The sequence below is a fragment of the Rhinopithecus roxellana genome, chromosome 13 (assembly GCF_007565055.1).
Source record: "Rhinopithecus roxellana isolate Shanxi Qingling chromosome 13, ASM756505v1, whole genome shotgun sequence".
Lineage (NCBI taxonomy): Eukaryota > Metazoa > Chordata > Mammalia > Primates > Cercopithecidae > Rhinopithecus > Rhinopithecus roxellana.
In genome coordinates this window covers 28,929,477-28,947,185 of record NC_044561.1, presented here as the reverse complement: position 1 = coordinate 28,947,185, position 17,709 = coordinate 28,929,477, and the positions used below count along the sequence as shown (strand labels likewise).

At 47.2% G+C, this 17,709-nt stretch overlaps 1 protein-coding gene across 8 annotated transcripts in view; it reads right to left on the bottom strand.

The window, feature by feature from the left end:
* Positions 1-16,443, bottom strand: part of LOC115892019 (aspartate-rich protein 1-like) — a 33,306-nt gene extending 16,863 nt beyond the window's left edge. For 3 of the 8 annotated variants that reach the window (XM_030915011.1, XM_030915012.1, XM_030915014.1), the window contains exons 1-7: positions 16,226-16,405; positions 15,303-15,370; positions 12,955-12,976; positions 9,568-9,674; positions 8,186-8,207; positions 4,855-4,922; positions 2,179-2,200 (exon numbers count right to left, since the gene is read on the bottom strand). In XM_030915011.1, the coding sequence (XP_030770871.1) occupies positions 2,179-2,200; positions 4,855-4,922; positions 8,186-8,207; positions 9,568-9,674; positions 12,955-12,976; positions 15,303-15,370; positions 16,226-16,262 (346 nt within the window). In that variant the 5' untranslated portion in view covers positions 16,263-16,405. Of the gene's footprint in view, positions 1-815; positions 1,399-2,178; positions 2,201-4,854; positions 4,923-8,185; positions 8,208-9,567; positions 9,675-12,954; positions 12,977-15,302; positions 15,371-16,225 lie in introns of those variants that run through there. The other 5 variants (XM_030915009.1, XM_030915008.1, XM_030915010.1 and 2 more) reach the window with 5 other exon arrangements.
* Positions 16,444-17,709: the final 1,266 nt, after the last annotated feature.

The following is a 17,709-nucleotide window of genomic DNA, read 5'->3' as shown; positions in this document are numbered from 1 at the left end:
CAGTCTGGGCGACAGAGCAAGACTCCATCTCAAAAAAAAAAAAAAAAAAAAAAAAGTCATGATTTCCTCCTTGTAAGTCTTCTTCTGGAACCAGGGTGTGTGCACACAACCTTTTGGACCCCTGCGATCAAGGGCTTCAGCAGCTCTGTGTCACTCTCCCTGAGGAGATTCCCTAAAGATCAAGCTTCATTCAAACAGGCCAAGCACCCAGAGCCTGCGCAACCTATACCAGTGAAGCTGAGAGATGTGACTCTGAACACTTTCTGCCATGAGGATAAGTTTCCAGGTTCAAATATACATGATCTACTGAAATGAGAAAATGTATACCAATAGAAATGAAGAAATTCATGAAAAAATGTCCATGAGTACGGGGGTGATTTTTGGTTAACTAGCTTACATAGTATTTTTTTGATGCCTATTCATTCAGATATACAAAATACTGGTATACGATACCACAAATTTGGCCAGGCATAGTGGCTCATGCCTGTAATCCCAGCACTTTGGGAGGCTGAGGTGGGTGGATCATGAGGTCAAGAGAACAAGACCATCCTGGCCAACATGGCAAAACCACATCTCTACTAAAAAGACAAAAATTAGCTGGATGCGGTGGCACGCACCTGTTGTCCCAGCTACTTGGGAGGATAAGGCAGGAGAATCACTTGAATCTGGGAGGCACAGGTGGCAGTGTGCGGAGATCACATCACTGCACCCCAGTATGGTGACAGAGTGACTCCATCTCAAAAAAAAAAAAAAAAAAGAAAGAAAACACAAATCTATCTCAGTCATGTTAAATCTAGCTAATCAGCTGTCAAAAAAAAGACTCAAGTAAAGATCATACAAATAAGTTGAAAGGCTTCCTGTATTCATGGATAGGAAGAGTAAACTTGACTAACACACAATACTACACACATGATCTACAGACTCACAACAACTGCTATCAAACTGGCAACAGACATCTGTGCAGAAATCGAAACATTAATCCTAAGACTTTAAGGAATTTTTATATGCCTCAAATAACCATGGTAACATTGAAAAAGAATAGTGTTGGAGGAAACACATTCATGAGATTGAAATCTATAAAAAACAGAGAAACTGAGACAGCATGCTTCTAGCATGGGGGCACCCATAAGTATCACAGATATAGAATCGAGAGACCAGAATTAAATGCACACATACAGAGTCAGCTGATCTTCAACAGAGGTGCCAAGAATACCCAATGGGGAAAGGAAAGTCTCTTCCACAAATGACGGTAAAACTGCACATTCTCATTCAAATGAAGAAATGGAACGCTGACAGTGTGCTCACGGTTGTGCTTCTCCCTCCATTTCCAAGACATTGGAGCTTCTGCAGTGAACCCAGAGTGAATTTTCATTCTGTCCTCCACGCCCAGGGAGATGTCTTGATACCAGAGGTAAAACAGCAAGGACAGACAAATGAATGTGCTGCCATGAAACCTAACAGTTCATAAGGTGAGGATCCATTTATCCTAAGCATCTGGGCACACCGCAGAAGAATTTTATATCCAAGATTAAGTAACTGCCTGTGACAGAACTGCATCCCAAACCAAAGGCTCTGAGATTTTACAGTGGCACAGACAGAAAAGAGCAGTTGTTCTCAGAAAAATCATCTTTAAACAATAAAGCAAGAAGAGGTGATCGAAAACACAGGATACTCAAAAGTCCATAAACATAGTACTTCTCACCATGATGACATTAAACTCTGAAAATAACAAACGCGGCTTATATTTACTTTTCCTTTTTCTCTTTCTACAGCCTCCCTCAGCCTCCCAAGCAGCAGGTATAACATGAAGGTTCCTGGAAATGTTGTTTTATTAGATCCCATCTGAAGTCCTGTTGCCTACCTGGAAAGGTATCCTCTTCGGTGCTGAGATTCTCCAGAACCCACTCTTTAGAGCCACCAACATCAGGATAAGTCAGTGAGAAGTGCACTCACTTCTCCTACTCTAGGTGAAGACACACTGGCTCACAAACAATCTCCTGGTTGGTCCTCTGGGTTCACACACATTTCTACAGCCCCTCTGCTCATAGTTATACACTTGCAAAATCATTTTCTCTCACCACACCCCCAAGATTTTTAACAGGAACCCAGATTAAGGTTTCTATGTATTAAAGCCAGCAAGCTTGTTTCTCAGAAAGTGAGTTAGTTCAAGGTACGTACCCTGGACAAGTGATGGTAAAATCTGCAATGAGACAAAAGAAGATGCCATGAGGATTAGATCAATTCTGCTGCACCCTTTACACAGATCTGTTAGTCTCCTGATGACTTCACAAAACTACTTTTGAAACAGTGGTTGAGTCCATGTCAAAGACAAAACATTCTAGCATAGAGGACATGTGTGGAAAAGACAAGAGCTTTTCCCACAGAATTTCTTTGAAGTTGATTTAGATTGGCAAGCGCACAATGCCTAATTCAAAGAGGAAAACTGGTGTGGAGGAAAATGCCTCCGCATTACAGTTGATGATATATGTTGTGATTTAAAAACATCCTAGCACGTCATGTATGACATGGGAAGACATTCCCGCTGAACTCCACCCCAAGAAGGACTATTATGTATGTTGTACATAATGTGCCTCATCTTACATCAGAATTAATTGAGAAGCAAAGAAATCAGGTGAAGGAAATAATGCATCCAGTGGTCTGTTTGTTGTTGTTGTTGTTGTTTGTCTTTTTGAGATGGAGTCTAGCTTTATCACCAGGCTGGAGTGCAGTGGTGCGATCTCAGCTCACTGCAACCTCCACCTCCCAGGTTCAAGCTATTCTCCTGCCTCAGCCTCCCGAGTAGCTGGGATTACAGGCGTGTGCCACCACACCCAGCTAATTTTTGTATTTTTAGTGGAGATGGGGTTTCACCATGTTGGCCAGGATGGTCTCGATCTCCTGATCTTGTGATCTGCCCACCTTGGCCTCCCAAAGTGCTGGGATTACAGGCGTGAGCCACCACACCCGGCCACAGCAGTCGATTTTTTTTTTTTTTTTTTGAGACGGAGTCTCGTTCTGTTGCCCAGGCTGGAGTGCAGTGGCGCGATCTCAGTTCACTGCAAGCTCCACCTCCCGGGTTCACGCCATTCTCCTGTCTCAGCCTCCCGAGTAGCTGGGACTACAGGCGCCCGTGACCACACCTGGCTAATTTTTTGTTTTAGTAGAGACAGGGTTTCACCATGTTAGCCAGGATGGTCTCGATCTCCTGACCTCGTGATCTGCCCGCCTCGGCCTCCCAAAGTGCTGGGATTACAAGCGTGAGCCACAGCGCCCAGTCACACAGCTGTTCGTTTTTAAGACAAAGTGCCTTGAACCTGTTTAGGTCAGCAAAGGACAGAAGAAATCCTAGGCTCCTGGTTGGATGGGCAATGCCTGCTTGTTGGGTCCCCCTTCCACCCCACTTAGTTGTCCTCACTTTAACAAATAAGTTTAGTCTAAGTTGAAAGTTCACTAGCCTGCAGAATAGCTCACTTTGTCTATTCTTATCAGCCTACCCAGCTACTTAGGTCATAAGTCAAATACTTGAAGAGCCCCTGAGCTGACTAGGATGGCAACGCATGTGGCTTCAACAAAATGCAGTAAGACAACAATAAAAAAGAATACCTAGGCCGGGCGCGGTGGCTCAAGCCTGTGATCCCAGCACTTTGGGAGGTCGAGACGGGCAGATCACGAGGTCAGGAGATCGAGACCATCCTGGCTAACACGGTGAAACCCCGTCTCTACTAAAAAATACAAAAAACTAGCCAGGCGAGTTGGCGGGCGCCTGTAGTCCCAGCTACTCGGGAGGTTGAGGCAGGAGAATGATGTAAACCCGGGAGGCGGAGCTTGCAGTGAGCTGAGATCCGGCCACTGCACTGCAGCCTGGGTGACAGAGCGAGACTCTGTCTCAAAAAAAAAAAAAAAAAAAATACCTAAAGCCCCTACACATCAGTCAATATGTGACACCCGGGAAGATTGTGACCTCATAGTACTCAGCCTATGAGGAACCAGGGGAGGGACCTGCACACTAGGGGATAAATTGGTGGTTGAAACTCTTCTGGGTGGGACCGGGTGTGGTAGCTCACGCATGTAATCCTAGCACTTTGGGAGGCTGAGGCAGGCAGATCACTTGAGGTCAGGAGTTCAAAACCAGCCTGGCCAACATGGTAAAACCCCTGTGTCTACTGAAACTATAAAAAAATTAGCTGGGTGTGGTGGCAAGTGCCTGTAATCTCAGCCACTCAGGAGGCTGAGGCAGGAGAACTGCTTGAACCCAGGAGGTAGAGGTTGTGGTGAGCCAGCATCATGCCACTGCATTCCAGCCTGAGCGACAGAGCAAAACTCCGTCTCAAAAAAAAAGAAAAAAAAAAAAAAAAGAAACTGTTCTGGGTGTGTCTGCCCTCAGACACCCAATGTTGCAAGACCACCATTAAAAGTCTCGCTTTCGGCCGGGCGCGGTGGCTCAAGCCTGTAATCCCAGCACTTTGGGAGGCCGAGACGGGTGGATCGCGAGGTCAGGAGATCGAGACCATCCTGGCTAACACGGCGAAACCCCGTCTCTACTAAAAAATACAAAAAACTAGCCGGGCGAGTTGGCGGGTGCCTGTAGTCCCAGCTACTTGGGAGGCTGAGGCAGGAGAATGGCGTAAACCCGGGAGGCGGAGCTTGCAGTGAGCTGAGATCCGGCCACTGCACTCCAGCCTGGGCGACAGAGCGAGACTCCGTCTCAAAAAAAAAAAAAAAAAAAAAAAAAAAAAAAGTCTCGCTTTCTCTGTTCTGCGGGCCTGAGTTCATTCTTTGGATTTGGATGGGTGAGTTTGTTTCTCACATCAGGAAAGCAACATTTCCTCAGAAGGCAAAGAAAGGGTGTCTTACCTGGACATCATCAATGTGTTTCTCACTTGGTGTTAGAGATTCTAAACTCAGGCTGTCCTCAGGGGGACCTAAAAGGACACAGAGTTAATGTCAGTGCCCTGGGGGTTGGAGACTGTGAGTCCCTCAGGGAGCTTTGCTGGATGCGGCATATGGAGCGCGGGACTGAAGATTCTGACACCATCTCAGAGAAACAACTATGTTCAAGTAGTGAGCATGAGGGAGTCTCACCAGATACCTCGCATCTTAGTCAGTGCCTGGACCTAATAAGGCTCTTGCATTCCCAAGCTCCAGGGTGACTTCCTCACCCTGTTCCTAGGTTCCAAAGCAACAGGTGGCACCCAACTGCTCCCAGAGATCCTCCTAGAGTATCATTCTCCACCTGCAGGTCTGCCTCACTGCAGCTGCCCTCATGGACGGTGTCCACTGGCCAATCATTAGAAACAAAAACTCCACAAGAAGTTATTCCAGAGAGCAACTCGCCCACCCTCCTACTCCAGGTGAGGCCACACTGGGTTACACAAGATCACTCTGTCCTTCCCTCGGTGTTGTCAGACTCTCCCTGGGCTCTGGGGAGTCAGAGGTCTCTAGAAAGGCATCGCTCACACTTGCCAGCCTTCAAGTGAGAAAGAAGAACTGAAGGAACGACCTTTCAACTTTTTCCTTCCACTGGCCCATTATAGGTCTCACCTCCAATCTCATAACCCTGAGATTCCCACTTTGACATGCATGCTTTGAGTTAGAGGAGTTCAACAATCGGCCCCTCAGTCCGGCTCACAGCAGATGGGAAAGAGCGTTCTGTCAGGCCATTGCACGGCGGCTGTTGTGATGAGGCTTTTGTTTTTGTTTTGTTTTTTTCAATGTTGTGAGATGGAGGTTCACTCTTGCTGCCCAGGCTGGAGTACAATGGCATGAACTCGGCTCACTGCAACCTCCGCCTCCCGGGTTCAGGCGATTCTCCTGCCTCAGTCTCCTGAGTAGCTGGGATGACAGACATGCAACACCATACATGGCTAATTTTTGCATTTTTAGTAGAGATGGGGTTTTACCATGTTGGCCAGCCTGGTCTCTAACTCCTGACCTCAGGTGATCCACCTGCCCTGGCCTTCTAAAGTGCTGGAATTACAGGTGTGAGCCACCATGCCCAGTCCTGAACTTTTAATTGTAAATATTTAAATGTATTGAAATATGAGGAGGCAGCCAGGCGCGGTGGCTCAAGCCTGTAATCCCAGCATTTTGGGAGGCTGAGATGGGCGGATCATGAGGTCAGGATTTCGAGACCATCCTGGCTAACACGATGAAACCCCGTCTCTACTAAAAAATACAAAAAACTAGCCGGGCGACGTGGCGGGCGCCTGTAGTCCCATCTACTCCAGAGGCTAAGGCAGGAGAATGGCGGGAACCCGGGAGGCGGAGCTTGCAATGAGCTGAGATCTGGCCACTGCACTCCAGCCTGGGCGACAGAGCAAGACTCCATCTCTAAAAAAAAAAAAAAAAGAAGAAGAAGTAATACGAGGAGGCACATATATGACTGACAACCACAATAGATGACACAGGAGACCCAGACATGAGGAAGACATGACCCCCTCCCCTGGTGTTTTCTTGCAAATTGGTTTACAGCTGTGCTGCTACCATACATTTATGGTTACTTCCTGGGCATGTGCACAAGGGCCAGTCACTGTGTGGGGCTGGGGAGATGACAATGAGGACAACATCCAGGTCCAGAGGCAGGCCAGCAGGGGGCGCATGTGCACACAGGGGAAGAGCGTGGCCCTGCACTCCCTGTCTAGACAGCATCAGAGAAGCAAAAGCCGAGGGGCAGGGGCACCTCACTGTCCTCAGGAGCTCAACCTCATCTCCAGGGACCCTGACTCAGAAGCTGGGGCAGGCTCCAGAATTGGTATAGGGCTCAACAGGCTGGACAGGCTGAGACGGGAACATTTCCACACCTGCGCTAGATCCCAGCCCAGGGCTGACCTAGAACTCACCCCACGGATGTGTTCACTACAGTGCCCATGGGGCCTAACATGTTCTCCCCAGGACTGAGCTCTGGGGTAAGGACTAATGAGTAAGACACAGTCACTGCCCTGGCAGGAAACGCCCATAGCCAGGGTTCCTCTATCCACCCTGTGGGAAGACACAACACAGATAGAGTTTGACGCTGAGGATTCCAAACCTTCTACAAAATAAGTGGAAACTGATGTGTTGTGGATTCCACAGAACAGTTGCGAGGATGAGCTGGACTCTGGAATCAGTCCCCATCCCTTTGCTGGCTCCTGGTGCACTGGAACTTGTGTCCCTCCCCACCTCCCCTGGTATTAGTGCTAGGGAGCTCTGTCCAGTTGAAACACGTCAGCCAGGCATGGTGGCTCACGTGTGTAATCCCACCACTTTGGGAGGCCGTGGTGGGCGGATCGCCTGATGTCAGGAGTTTGAGACCAGCCTGGCCAACATGGAGAAACCCCATCTCTACTGCAAATACAAAAATTAGCTGGGCGTGGTGGTGCATGCCTGTAATTCCAGCTACTCAACAGGCTGAGGCAGGAGAATCACTTGAACTTGGGAGGTGGACGTTGCAGTGAACTGAGATCACACCACTGCACTCCAGCCTGGGCAACACAGTGAGGGTCCCTCTCAAAAAAAAAAAAAAAAAAAAAAAACACATTTCTAGGCCAGACAACCCTTGGCCAATACTGTCTCCTCAAGGACTATTCCTCAAGTGGCTTCCAGAAGAGGTGAAAAAGAAAAACTCATCTGTCCTAGCCCCAGAAAGATCAGGCCTGGGACCTGTCTGTGTCTGTCCTGACTTGTGTCCTGTCTGCTCTGTGTCAGAGAAGTGGGGACCTGATTCCTGTTTTGCCTCCTCACCAATTTCTGCTGGTGTCACCGCCATCATCGTACAAAGATGGAGAAGACAAGAGAAAGCGATGAAACTCCATTCTTTTTTTTTGAGGCGGAGTCTCACTCTGTCGCCCGGAATGGAGTGCAGTGGCCGGATCTCAGCTCACTGCAAGCTCCGCCTCCCGGATTTACGCCATTCTCCTGCCTCAGCCTCCCGAGGAGCTGGGACTACAGGCACCCGCCACCACGCCCGGCTAGTTTTTGTATTTTTTTTTTTAGTAGAGACGGGGTTTCACCGTGTTAGCCAGGATGGTCTCGATCTCCTGACCTCGTGATCTGCCCATCTCGGCCTCCCAAAGTGCTGGGATTACAGGCTTGAGCCACCGTGCCTGGCCAACCCCCAATATTTTTAACAGGAACCCAGATTAAGGTTTCTATATATTAAAGCCAGCAAGCTTGTTTCTCAGAAAGTGAGTTAGTTCAAGGTACATACCTTGGTCAGGCAATGGGAAAATCTGCAATGAGACAAAAGAAGATGCCGTGAGAATTAGATCAATTCTGCTGCACCCCTTACACAGATCTGTTAGTCTCCTGATGATTTCACAAAACTACTTGTGAAACAGTGGTGAGTCAAGGTCAAAGGCCAAACATTCTAGCATAGAGGACATGTGTGGAAAAGACAAAAGCTTTTCCCACAGAATTTCTCTGAAGGTGATTTAACTTGGTAAATGCACAAGGCCTAATCCAAGGAGAAAAATTGGTTTGGAGGAAAATCCCTCTGCAATACAGTTGATGATGGATGCTGTCCTTCAAAAACATCCTAGTGTGTCATGTATTAGATGAAAAGAAACTCAGACCGAACTCCATCCTCACAAAGAGAATTGTGTATGTTGTACGTAATGTGCCTTGTCATATTTTTATATCAAAATTAATTGAGAAGGAAAGAAATCAGGTGAGGGAAATAATGTACACAGTAGCCCATTTCTAACACAAAGTGTCTTGTACCGGTTAGGTCAGCAAAGGACAGAAGAAATAGGATATGCCAGGCTCCTGCTTGGAAGGGCAATGCCTGCTTATTGGCCCCACCTCCTCCCCGCTTTGTTGCCCTCACTTCAACCAAAGAAGATTAAGATGAAAGTTTACTAGACTGCAAAATAGCTCGCTTTGTCTGCTCTTATCAGCCTGCCCAGCGACAGCTGACCAGGACGGCAATGCGTTGTGGGCTGCAACAAAATGCAGTAAGACAACCCTAGAAAAATACCTAAAGCCTCTCCCCAAAAATCAATAGGCAACACCTGGAAAGATCGTGACCCCATAATACTCAGCCTATGAGGAACCAGGGGAGGGGCCTGCACACTAGGGGATAAATTCCTTGTGGAAACTGTGCTGGGTGTGTCTGCCCATAAGATACCGCATCTTGAAACACTGTCATTAAAAGTCTCACTTTCGGCCAGGCGGGGTGGCTCATGCCTGTAATCCCAGCACTTTGGGAAGCTGAGGTGGGCAGATTACTGAGGTCAGGAGTTCGAGACCAGCCTGGCTAACATGCTGAAACACCATCTCTACTAAGAATACAAAAATTAGCTAGGCATGGGGACACATGCCTGTAATCCCAGCTACTCCGGAGGCTGAGGCAGGAGAATTCATTGAGCCCAGGAGATAGGGCCGAGATTGCACCACTGCACTGCAGCCTGGCCAACTGAACTAGACTCTTTCTTAAAAAAAAAGAAAAAGAAAAAGAAAAAAAAGGAAAGAAAATCTCACTTTTTCTATTTTTCAGCTCCCCGAGTCCATTCTTTGGGTTTGGACTAGTGAGTTTGTTTCTCACATCAGAAAACCAACATTTCCTCAGAAGACAAAGAAAGGTGGTCTTACCTGGATGATATCAACATCCTCATCATCCTCCTCATTATCATCATTTTCCCAATCACCAATTTCACTTGGCGGTAGGCGTATTAAATTCAGATTGTCCTCAGAAGAACCTGGAAGGCCACAGAGGAAAGATCAGTGCCCTGGTTGTTTGTGACTGTGAGTCACTCAGGGAGCTTTGCTGGATGTGGTATATGGAGGTGGTTGATTAACAAGCATGGACTGAGTTGATGCTGTACTATTCCCCTGAGTGGAAGAGGGATGGCAGAGAAGGGGAGAAAGAAAGACATGAGACATGGAGGCCTTGGCCTTGTGCTAGAGGCATCAGGGAGCAACACAAAACAGTCTACCCCAAATGGATCTAAAATGCACACTGAGGGTCAATGGAAGTGTGCCTTCCTCCCTCTCAAATGTTTTGAAAGTCTTCTAAACAAACAGCATTTTCTTAACGTATTCAAGACCATGGCAGTACACTAGGATCCAATTATGATGATACTATATTTAGCATCTGTTTTAAAGGATTAATTACTTAATTTATTGGTGAAATGGATTCAATTTCACCCAAATTACTCTACTCTACTGATCACACACTCTTTTTTTTTTTTTTTTTTTTTTTTGAGACAGAGTCTTGCTCTGTCCCCCAGGCTGAAATGCAGGAGCGTGATCTCAGCTCACCGCAAGCTCCGCTTGCTCAGTTCACACCATTCTCCTGCCTCAGCCTCCTGAGTAGCTGGAACTACAGGCACCCACCACCAGGCCTGGCTAATTTTTTTGTATTTTTAGTAGAGACACAGTTTCACCATGTTAGCCAGGATGGTCTCAATCTCCTGACCTCATCATCCACTCACCTCAGCCTCCCAAAGTGCTGGGATTACAGGCATGAGCCACCGCGCCCAGCTGATCACAATTTCTTTTTCATAGAGGTCGTTCAAAAATTAAATATTAAAATGCTACAAGTAAAAATAGTCAGCCAGGCACGGTGGCTCATGCCTGTAATCCCAGCACTTTGGGAGGCCGAGGAGGGCGGATCACAAGGTCAGGAGATTGAGACCATCCTGGTTAACATGGTGAAACCCCGTCTCTACTAAATATACAAAAAATTAGCCGGATGTGGTGGCGGGTGCCTGTGGTCCCAGCTACTCGGGAAGCTGAGGCAGGAGAATGGTGTGAACCCAGGAGGCGGAGCTTGCAGTGAGCCGAGATCGCACCACTGTACTCCAGTCTGGGCGACAGAGCAAGACTCCATCTCAAAAAAAAAAAAAAAAAAAAAAAAAGTCATGATTTCCTCCTTGTAAGTCTTCTTCTGGAACCAGGGTGTGTGCACACAACCTTTTGGACCCCTGCGATCAAGGGCTTCAGCAGCTCTGTGTCACTCTCCCTGAGGAGATTCCCTAAAGATCAAGCTTCATTCAAACAGGCCAAGCACCCAGAGCCTGCGCAACCTATACCAGTGAAGCTGAGAGATGTGACTCTGAACACTTTCTGCCATGAGGATAAGTTTCCAGGTTCAAATATACATGATCTACTGAAATGAGAAAATGTATACCAATAGAAATGAAGAAATTCATGAAAAAATGTCCATGAGTACGGGGGTGATTTTTGGTTAACTAGCTTACATAGTATTTTTTTGATGCCTATTCATTCAGATATACAAAATACTGGTATACGATACCACAAATTTGGCCAGGCATAGTGGCTCATGCCTGTAATCCCAGCACTTTGGGAGGCTGAGGTGGGTGGATCATGAGGTCAAGAGAACAAGACCATCCTGGCCAACATGGCAAAACCACATCTCTACTAAAAAGACAAAAATTAGCTGGATGCGGTGGCACGCACCTGTTGTCCCAGCTACTTGGGAGGATAAGGCAGGAGAATCACTTGAATCTGGGAGGCACAGGTGGCAGTGTGCGGAGATCACATCACTGCACCCCAGTATGGTGACAGAGTGACTCCATCTCAAAAAAAAAAAAAAAAGAAAGAAAACACAAATCTATCTCAGTCATGTTAAATCTAGCTAATCAGCTGTCAAAATAAAGACTCAAGTAAAGATCATACAAATAAGTTGAAAGGCTTCCTGTATTCATGGATAGGAAGAGTAAACTTGACTAACACACAATACTACACACATGATCTACAGACTCACAACAACTGCTATCAAACTGGCAACAGACATCTGTGCAGAAATCGAAACATTAATCCTAAGACTTTAAGGAATTTTTATATGCCTCAAATAACCATGGTAACATTGAAAAAGAATAGTGTTGGAGGAAACACATTCATGAGATTGAAATCTATAAAAAACAGAGAAACTGAGACAGCATGCTTCTAGCATGGGGGCACCCATAAGTATCACAGATATAGAATCGAGAGACAAGATAAATGCACACATACAGAGTCAGCTGATCTTCAACAGAGGTGCCAAGAATACCCAATGGGGAAAGGAAAGTCTCTTCCACAAATGACGGTAAAACTGCACATTCTCATTCAAATGAAGAAATGGAATGCTGACAGTGTGCTCACGGTTGTGCTTCTCCCTCCATTTCCAAGACATTGGAGCTTCTGCAGTGAACCCAGAGTGAATTTTCATTCTGTCCTCCACGCCCAGGGAGATGTCTTGATACCAGAGGTAAAACAGCAAGGACAGACAAATGAATGTGCTGCCATGAAACCTAACAGTTCATAAGGTGAGGATCCATTTATCCTAAGCATCTGGGCACACCGCAGAAGAATTTTATATCCAAGATTAAGTAACTGCCTGTGACAGAACTGCATCCCAAACCAAAGGCTCTGAGATTTTACAGTGGCACAGACAGAAAAGAGCAGTTGTTCTCAGAAAAATCATCTTTAAATAATAAAGCAAGAAGAGGTGATCGAAAACACAGGATACTCAAAAGTCCATAAACATAGTACTTCTCACCATGATGACATTAAACTCTGAAAATAACAAACGCGGCTTATATTTACTTTTCCTTTTTCTCTTTCTACAGCCTCCCTCAGCCTCCCAAGCAGCAGGTATAACATGAAGGTTCCTGGAAATGTTGTTTTATTAGATCCCATCTGAAGTCCTGTTGCCTACCTGGAAAGGTATCCTCTTCGGTGCTGAGATTCTCCAGAATCCACTCTTTAGAGCCACCAACATCAGGATAAGTCAGTGAGAAGTGCACTCACTTCTCCTACTCTAGGTGAAGACACACTGGCTCACAAACAATCTCCTGGTTGGTCCTCTGGGTTCACACACATTTCTACAGCCCCTCTGCTCACAGTTATACACTTGCAAAATCATTTCCTCTCACCACACCCCCAAGATTTTTAACAGAAACCCAGATTAAGGTTTCTATATATTAAAGCCAGCAAGGTTGTTTCTCAGAAAGTGAGTTAGTTCAAGGTACGTACCCTGGACAAGTGATGGTAAAATCTGCAATGAGACAAAAGAAGATGCCATGAGGATTAGATCAATTCTGCTGCACCCTTTACACAGATCTGTTAGTCTCCTGATGACTTCACAAAACTACTTTTGAAACAGTGGTTGAGTCCATGTCAAAGACAAAACATTCTAGCATAGAGGACATGTGTGGAAAAGACAAGAGCTTTTCCCACAGAATTTCTTTGAAGTTGATTTAGATTGGCAAGCGCACAATGCCTAATTCAAAGAGGAAAACTGGTGTGGAGGAAAATGCCTCCGCATTACAGTTGATGATATATGTTGTGATTTAAAAACATCCTAGCACGTCATGTATGACATGGGAAGACATTCCCGCTGAACTCCACCCCAAGAAGGATTATTATGTATGCTGTACATAATGTGCCTCATCTTACATCAGAATTAATTGAGAAGCAAAGAAATCAGGTGAAGGAAATAATGCATCCAGTGGTCTGTTTGTTGTTGTTGTTGTTGTCTGTCTTTTTGAGATGGAGTCTAGCTTTATCACCAGGCTGGAGTGCAGTGGTGCGATCTCAGCTCACTGCAACCTCCACCTCCCAGGTTCAAGCTATTCTCCTGCCTCAGCCTCCCGAGTAGCTGGGATTACAGGCATGTGCCACCACACCCAGCTAATTTTTGTATTTTTAGTGGAGATGGGGTTTCACCATGTTGGCCAGGATGGTCTCGATCTCCTGATCTTGTGATCTGCCCACCTTGGCCTCCCAAAGTGCTGGGATTACAGGCGTGAGCCACCACACCCGGCCACAGCAGTCGATTTTTTTTTTTTTTTTTTTGAGACGGAGTCTCGTTCTGTTGCCCAGGCTGGAGTGCAGTGGCGCGATCTCAGTTCACTGCAAGCTCCACCTCCCGGGTTCACGCCATTCTCCTGTCTCAGCCTCCCGAGTAGCTGGGACTACAGGCGCCCGTGACCACACCTGGCTAATTTTTTGTTTTAGTAGAGACAGGGTTTCACCATGTTAGCCAGGATGGTCTCGATCTCCTGACCTCGTGATCTGCCCGCCTCGGCCTCCCAAAGTGCTGGGATTACAAGCGTGAGCCACAGCGCCCAGTCACACAGCTGTCGTTTTAAGACAAAGTGCCTTGAACCTGTTTAGGTCAGCAAAAGGACAGAAGAAATCCTAGGCTCCTGGTTGGATGGGCAATGCCTGCTTGTTGGGTCCCCCTTCCACCCCACTTAGTTGTCCTCACTTTAACAAATAAGTTTAGTCTAAGTTGAAAGTTCACTAGCCTGCAGAATAGCTCACTTTGTCTATTCTTATCAGCCTACCCAGCTACTTAGGTCATAAGTCAAATACTTGAAGAGCCCCTGAGCTGACTAGGATGGCAACGCATGTGGCTTCAACAAAATGCAGTAAGACAACAATAAAAAAGAATACCTAGGCCGGGCGCGGTGGCTCAAGCCTGTGATCCCAGCACTTTGGGAGGTCGAGACGGGCAGATCACGAGGTCAGGAGATCGAGACCATCCTGGCTAACACGGTGAAACCCCGTCTCTACTAAAAAATACAAAAAACTAGCCGGGCGAGTTGGCGGGCGCCTGTAGTCCCAGCTACTCGGGAGGTTGAGGCAGGAGAATGATGTAAACCCGGGAGGCGGAGCTTGCAGTGAGCTGAGATCCGGCCACTGCACTGCAGCCTGGGTGACAGAGCGAGACTCTGTCTCAAAAAAAAAAAAAAAAAAAAACCTAAAGCCCCTACACATCAGTCAATATGTGACACCCGGGAAGATTGTGACCTCATAGTACTCAGCCTATGAGGAACCAGGGGAGGGACCTGCACACTAGGGGATAAATTGGTGGTTGAAACTCTTCTGGGTGGGACCGGGTGTGGTAGCTCACACATGTAATCCTAGCACTTTGGGAGGCTGAGGCAGGCAGATCAGTTGAGGTCAGGAGTTCAAAACCAGCCTGGCCAACATGGTAAAACCCCTGTGTCTACTGAAACTATAAAAAAATTAGCTGGGTGTGGTGGCAAGTGCCTGTAATCTCAGCCACTCAGGAGGCTGAGGCAGGAGAACTGCTTGAACCCAAGAGGTAGAGGTTTGGTGAGCCAGCATCATGCCACTGCATTCCAGCCTGAGCGACAGAGCAAAACTCCGTCTCAAAAAAAAAGAAAAAAAAAAAAAAAGAAACTGTTCTGGGTGTGTCTGCCCTCAGACACCCAATGTTGCAAGACCACCATTAAAAGTCTCGCTTTCTCTGTTCTGCGGGCCTGAGTTCATTCTTTGGATTTGGATGGGTGAGTTTGTTTCTCACATCAGGAAAGCAACATTTCCTCAGAAGGCAAAGAAAGGGGTCTTACCTGGACATCATCAATGTGTTTCTCACTTGGTGTTAGAGATTCTAAACTCAGGCTGTCCTCAGGGGGACCTAAAAGGACACAGAGTTAATGTCAGTGCCCTGGGGGTTGGAGACTGTGAGTCCCTCAGGGAGCTTTGCTGGATGCGGCATATGGAGCGCGGGACTGAAGATTCTGACACCATCTCAGAGAAACAACTATGTTCAAGTAGTGAGCATGAGGGAGTCTCACCAGATACCTCGCATCTTAGTCAGTGCCTGGACCTAATAAGGCTCTTGCATTCCCAAGTTCCAGAAGATATTAACCAATCAAAACTCAAGGCTTTGATGTTTGCTGTAACATGGAAAGGAAAAACCGGTCTTCTGGGAAAGGTAATCGTTAAAATCAGAGCAAGGAAAAAAATGGTTACAAAATGGTTAAAAAAAAAAAATGTTTACAGCACACAAAGCCCATGGACACTAATTGTCTCACCTCTATCTTATTAAAATACAAAAGGAACAAGTCAGACTTCTACACATAGTTCCTTTGGTTCTGACTTCCTCACCCTGTTCCTAGGTTCCAAAGCAACAGGTGGCACCCAACTGCTCCCAGAGATCCTCCTAGAGTATCATTCTCCACCTGCAGGTCTGCCTCACTGCAGCTGCCCTCATGGACGGTGTCCACTGGCCAATCATTAGAAACAAAAACTCCACAAGAAGTTATTCCAGAGAGCAACTCGCCCACCCTCCTACTCCAGGTGAGGCCACACTGGGTTACACAAGATCACTCTGTCCTTCCCTCGGTGTTGTCAGACTCTCCCTGGGCTCTGGGGAGTCAGAGGTCTCTAGAAAGGCATCGCTCACACTTGCCAGCCTTCAAGTGAGAAAGAAGAACTGAAGGAACGACCTTTCAACTTTTTCCTTCCACTGGCCCATTATAGGTCTCACCTCCAATCTCATAGCCCTGAGATTCCCACTTTGACATGCATGCTTTGAGTTACAGGAGTTCAACAATCGGCCCCTCAGTCCGGCTCACAGCAGATGGGAAAGAGCGTTCTGTCAGGCCATTGCACGGCGGCTGTTGTGATGAGGTTTTTGTTTTTGTTTTTTTCAATGTTGTGAGATGGAGGTTCACTCTTGCTGCCCAGGCTGGAGTACAATGGCATGAACTCGGCTCACTGCAACCTCCGCCTCCCGGGTTCAGGCGATTCTCCTGCCTCAGTCTCCTGAGTAGCTGGGATGACAGACATGCAACACCATACATGGCTAATTTTTGCATTTTTAGTAGAGATGGGGTTTTACCATGTTGGTCAGCCTGGTCTCTAACTCCTGACCTCAGGTGATCCACCTGCCCTGGCCTTCTAAAGTGCTGGAATTACAGGTGTGAGCCACCATGCCCAGTCCTGAACTTTTAATTGTAAATATTTAAATGTATTGAAATATGAGGAGGCAGCCAGGCGCGGTGGCTCAAGCCTGTAATCCCAGCACTTTGGGAGGCTGAGATGGGCGGATCACGAGGTCAGGATTTCGAGACCATCCTGACTAACATGATGAAACCCCGTCTCTACTAAAAAATACAAAAAACTAGCTGGGCGAGGTGGCGGGCGCCTGTAGTCCCAGCTACTCCAGAGGCTAAGGCAGGAGAATGGCAGGAACCCGGGAGACGGAGCTTGCAATGAGCTGAGATCTGGCCACTGCACTCCAGCCTGGGCGACAGAGCAAGACTCCATCTCTAAAAAAAAAAAAAAAGAAGAAGAAATACGAGGAGGCACATATATGACTGACAACCACAGTAGATGACACAGGAGACCCAGACATGAGGAAGACATGACCCCCTCCCCTGGTGTTTTCTTGCAAATTGGTTTACAGCTGTGCTGCTACCATACATTTATGGTTACTTCCTGGGCATGTGCACAAGGGCCAGTCACTGTGTGGGGCTGGGGAGATGACAATGAGGACAACATCCAGGTCCAGAGGCAGGCCAGCAGGGGGCGCATGTGCACACAGGGGAAGAGCGTGGCCCTGCACTCCCTGTCTAGACAGCATCAGAGAAGCAAAAGCCGAGGGGCAGGGGCACCTCACTGTCCTCAGGAGCTCAACCTCATCTCCAGGGACCCTGACTCAGAAGCTGGGGCAGGCTCCAGGATTGGTGTAGGGCTCAACAGGCTGGACAGGCTGAGACGGGAACATTTCCACACCTGCGCTAGATCCCAGCCCAGGGCTGACCTAGAACTCACCCCACGGATGTGTTCACTACAGTGCCCATGGGGCCTAACATGTTCTCCCCAGGACTGAGCTCTGGGGTAAGGACTAATGAGGAAGACACAGTCACTGCCCTGGCAGTAAATGCCCATAGCCAGGGTTCCTCTATCCACCCTGTGGGAAGACACAACACAGATAGAGTTTGACACTGAGATTCCAAACCTTCTACA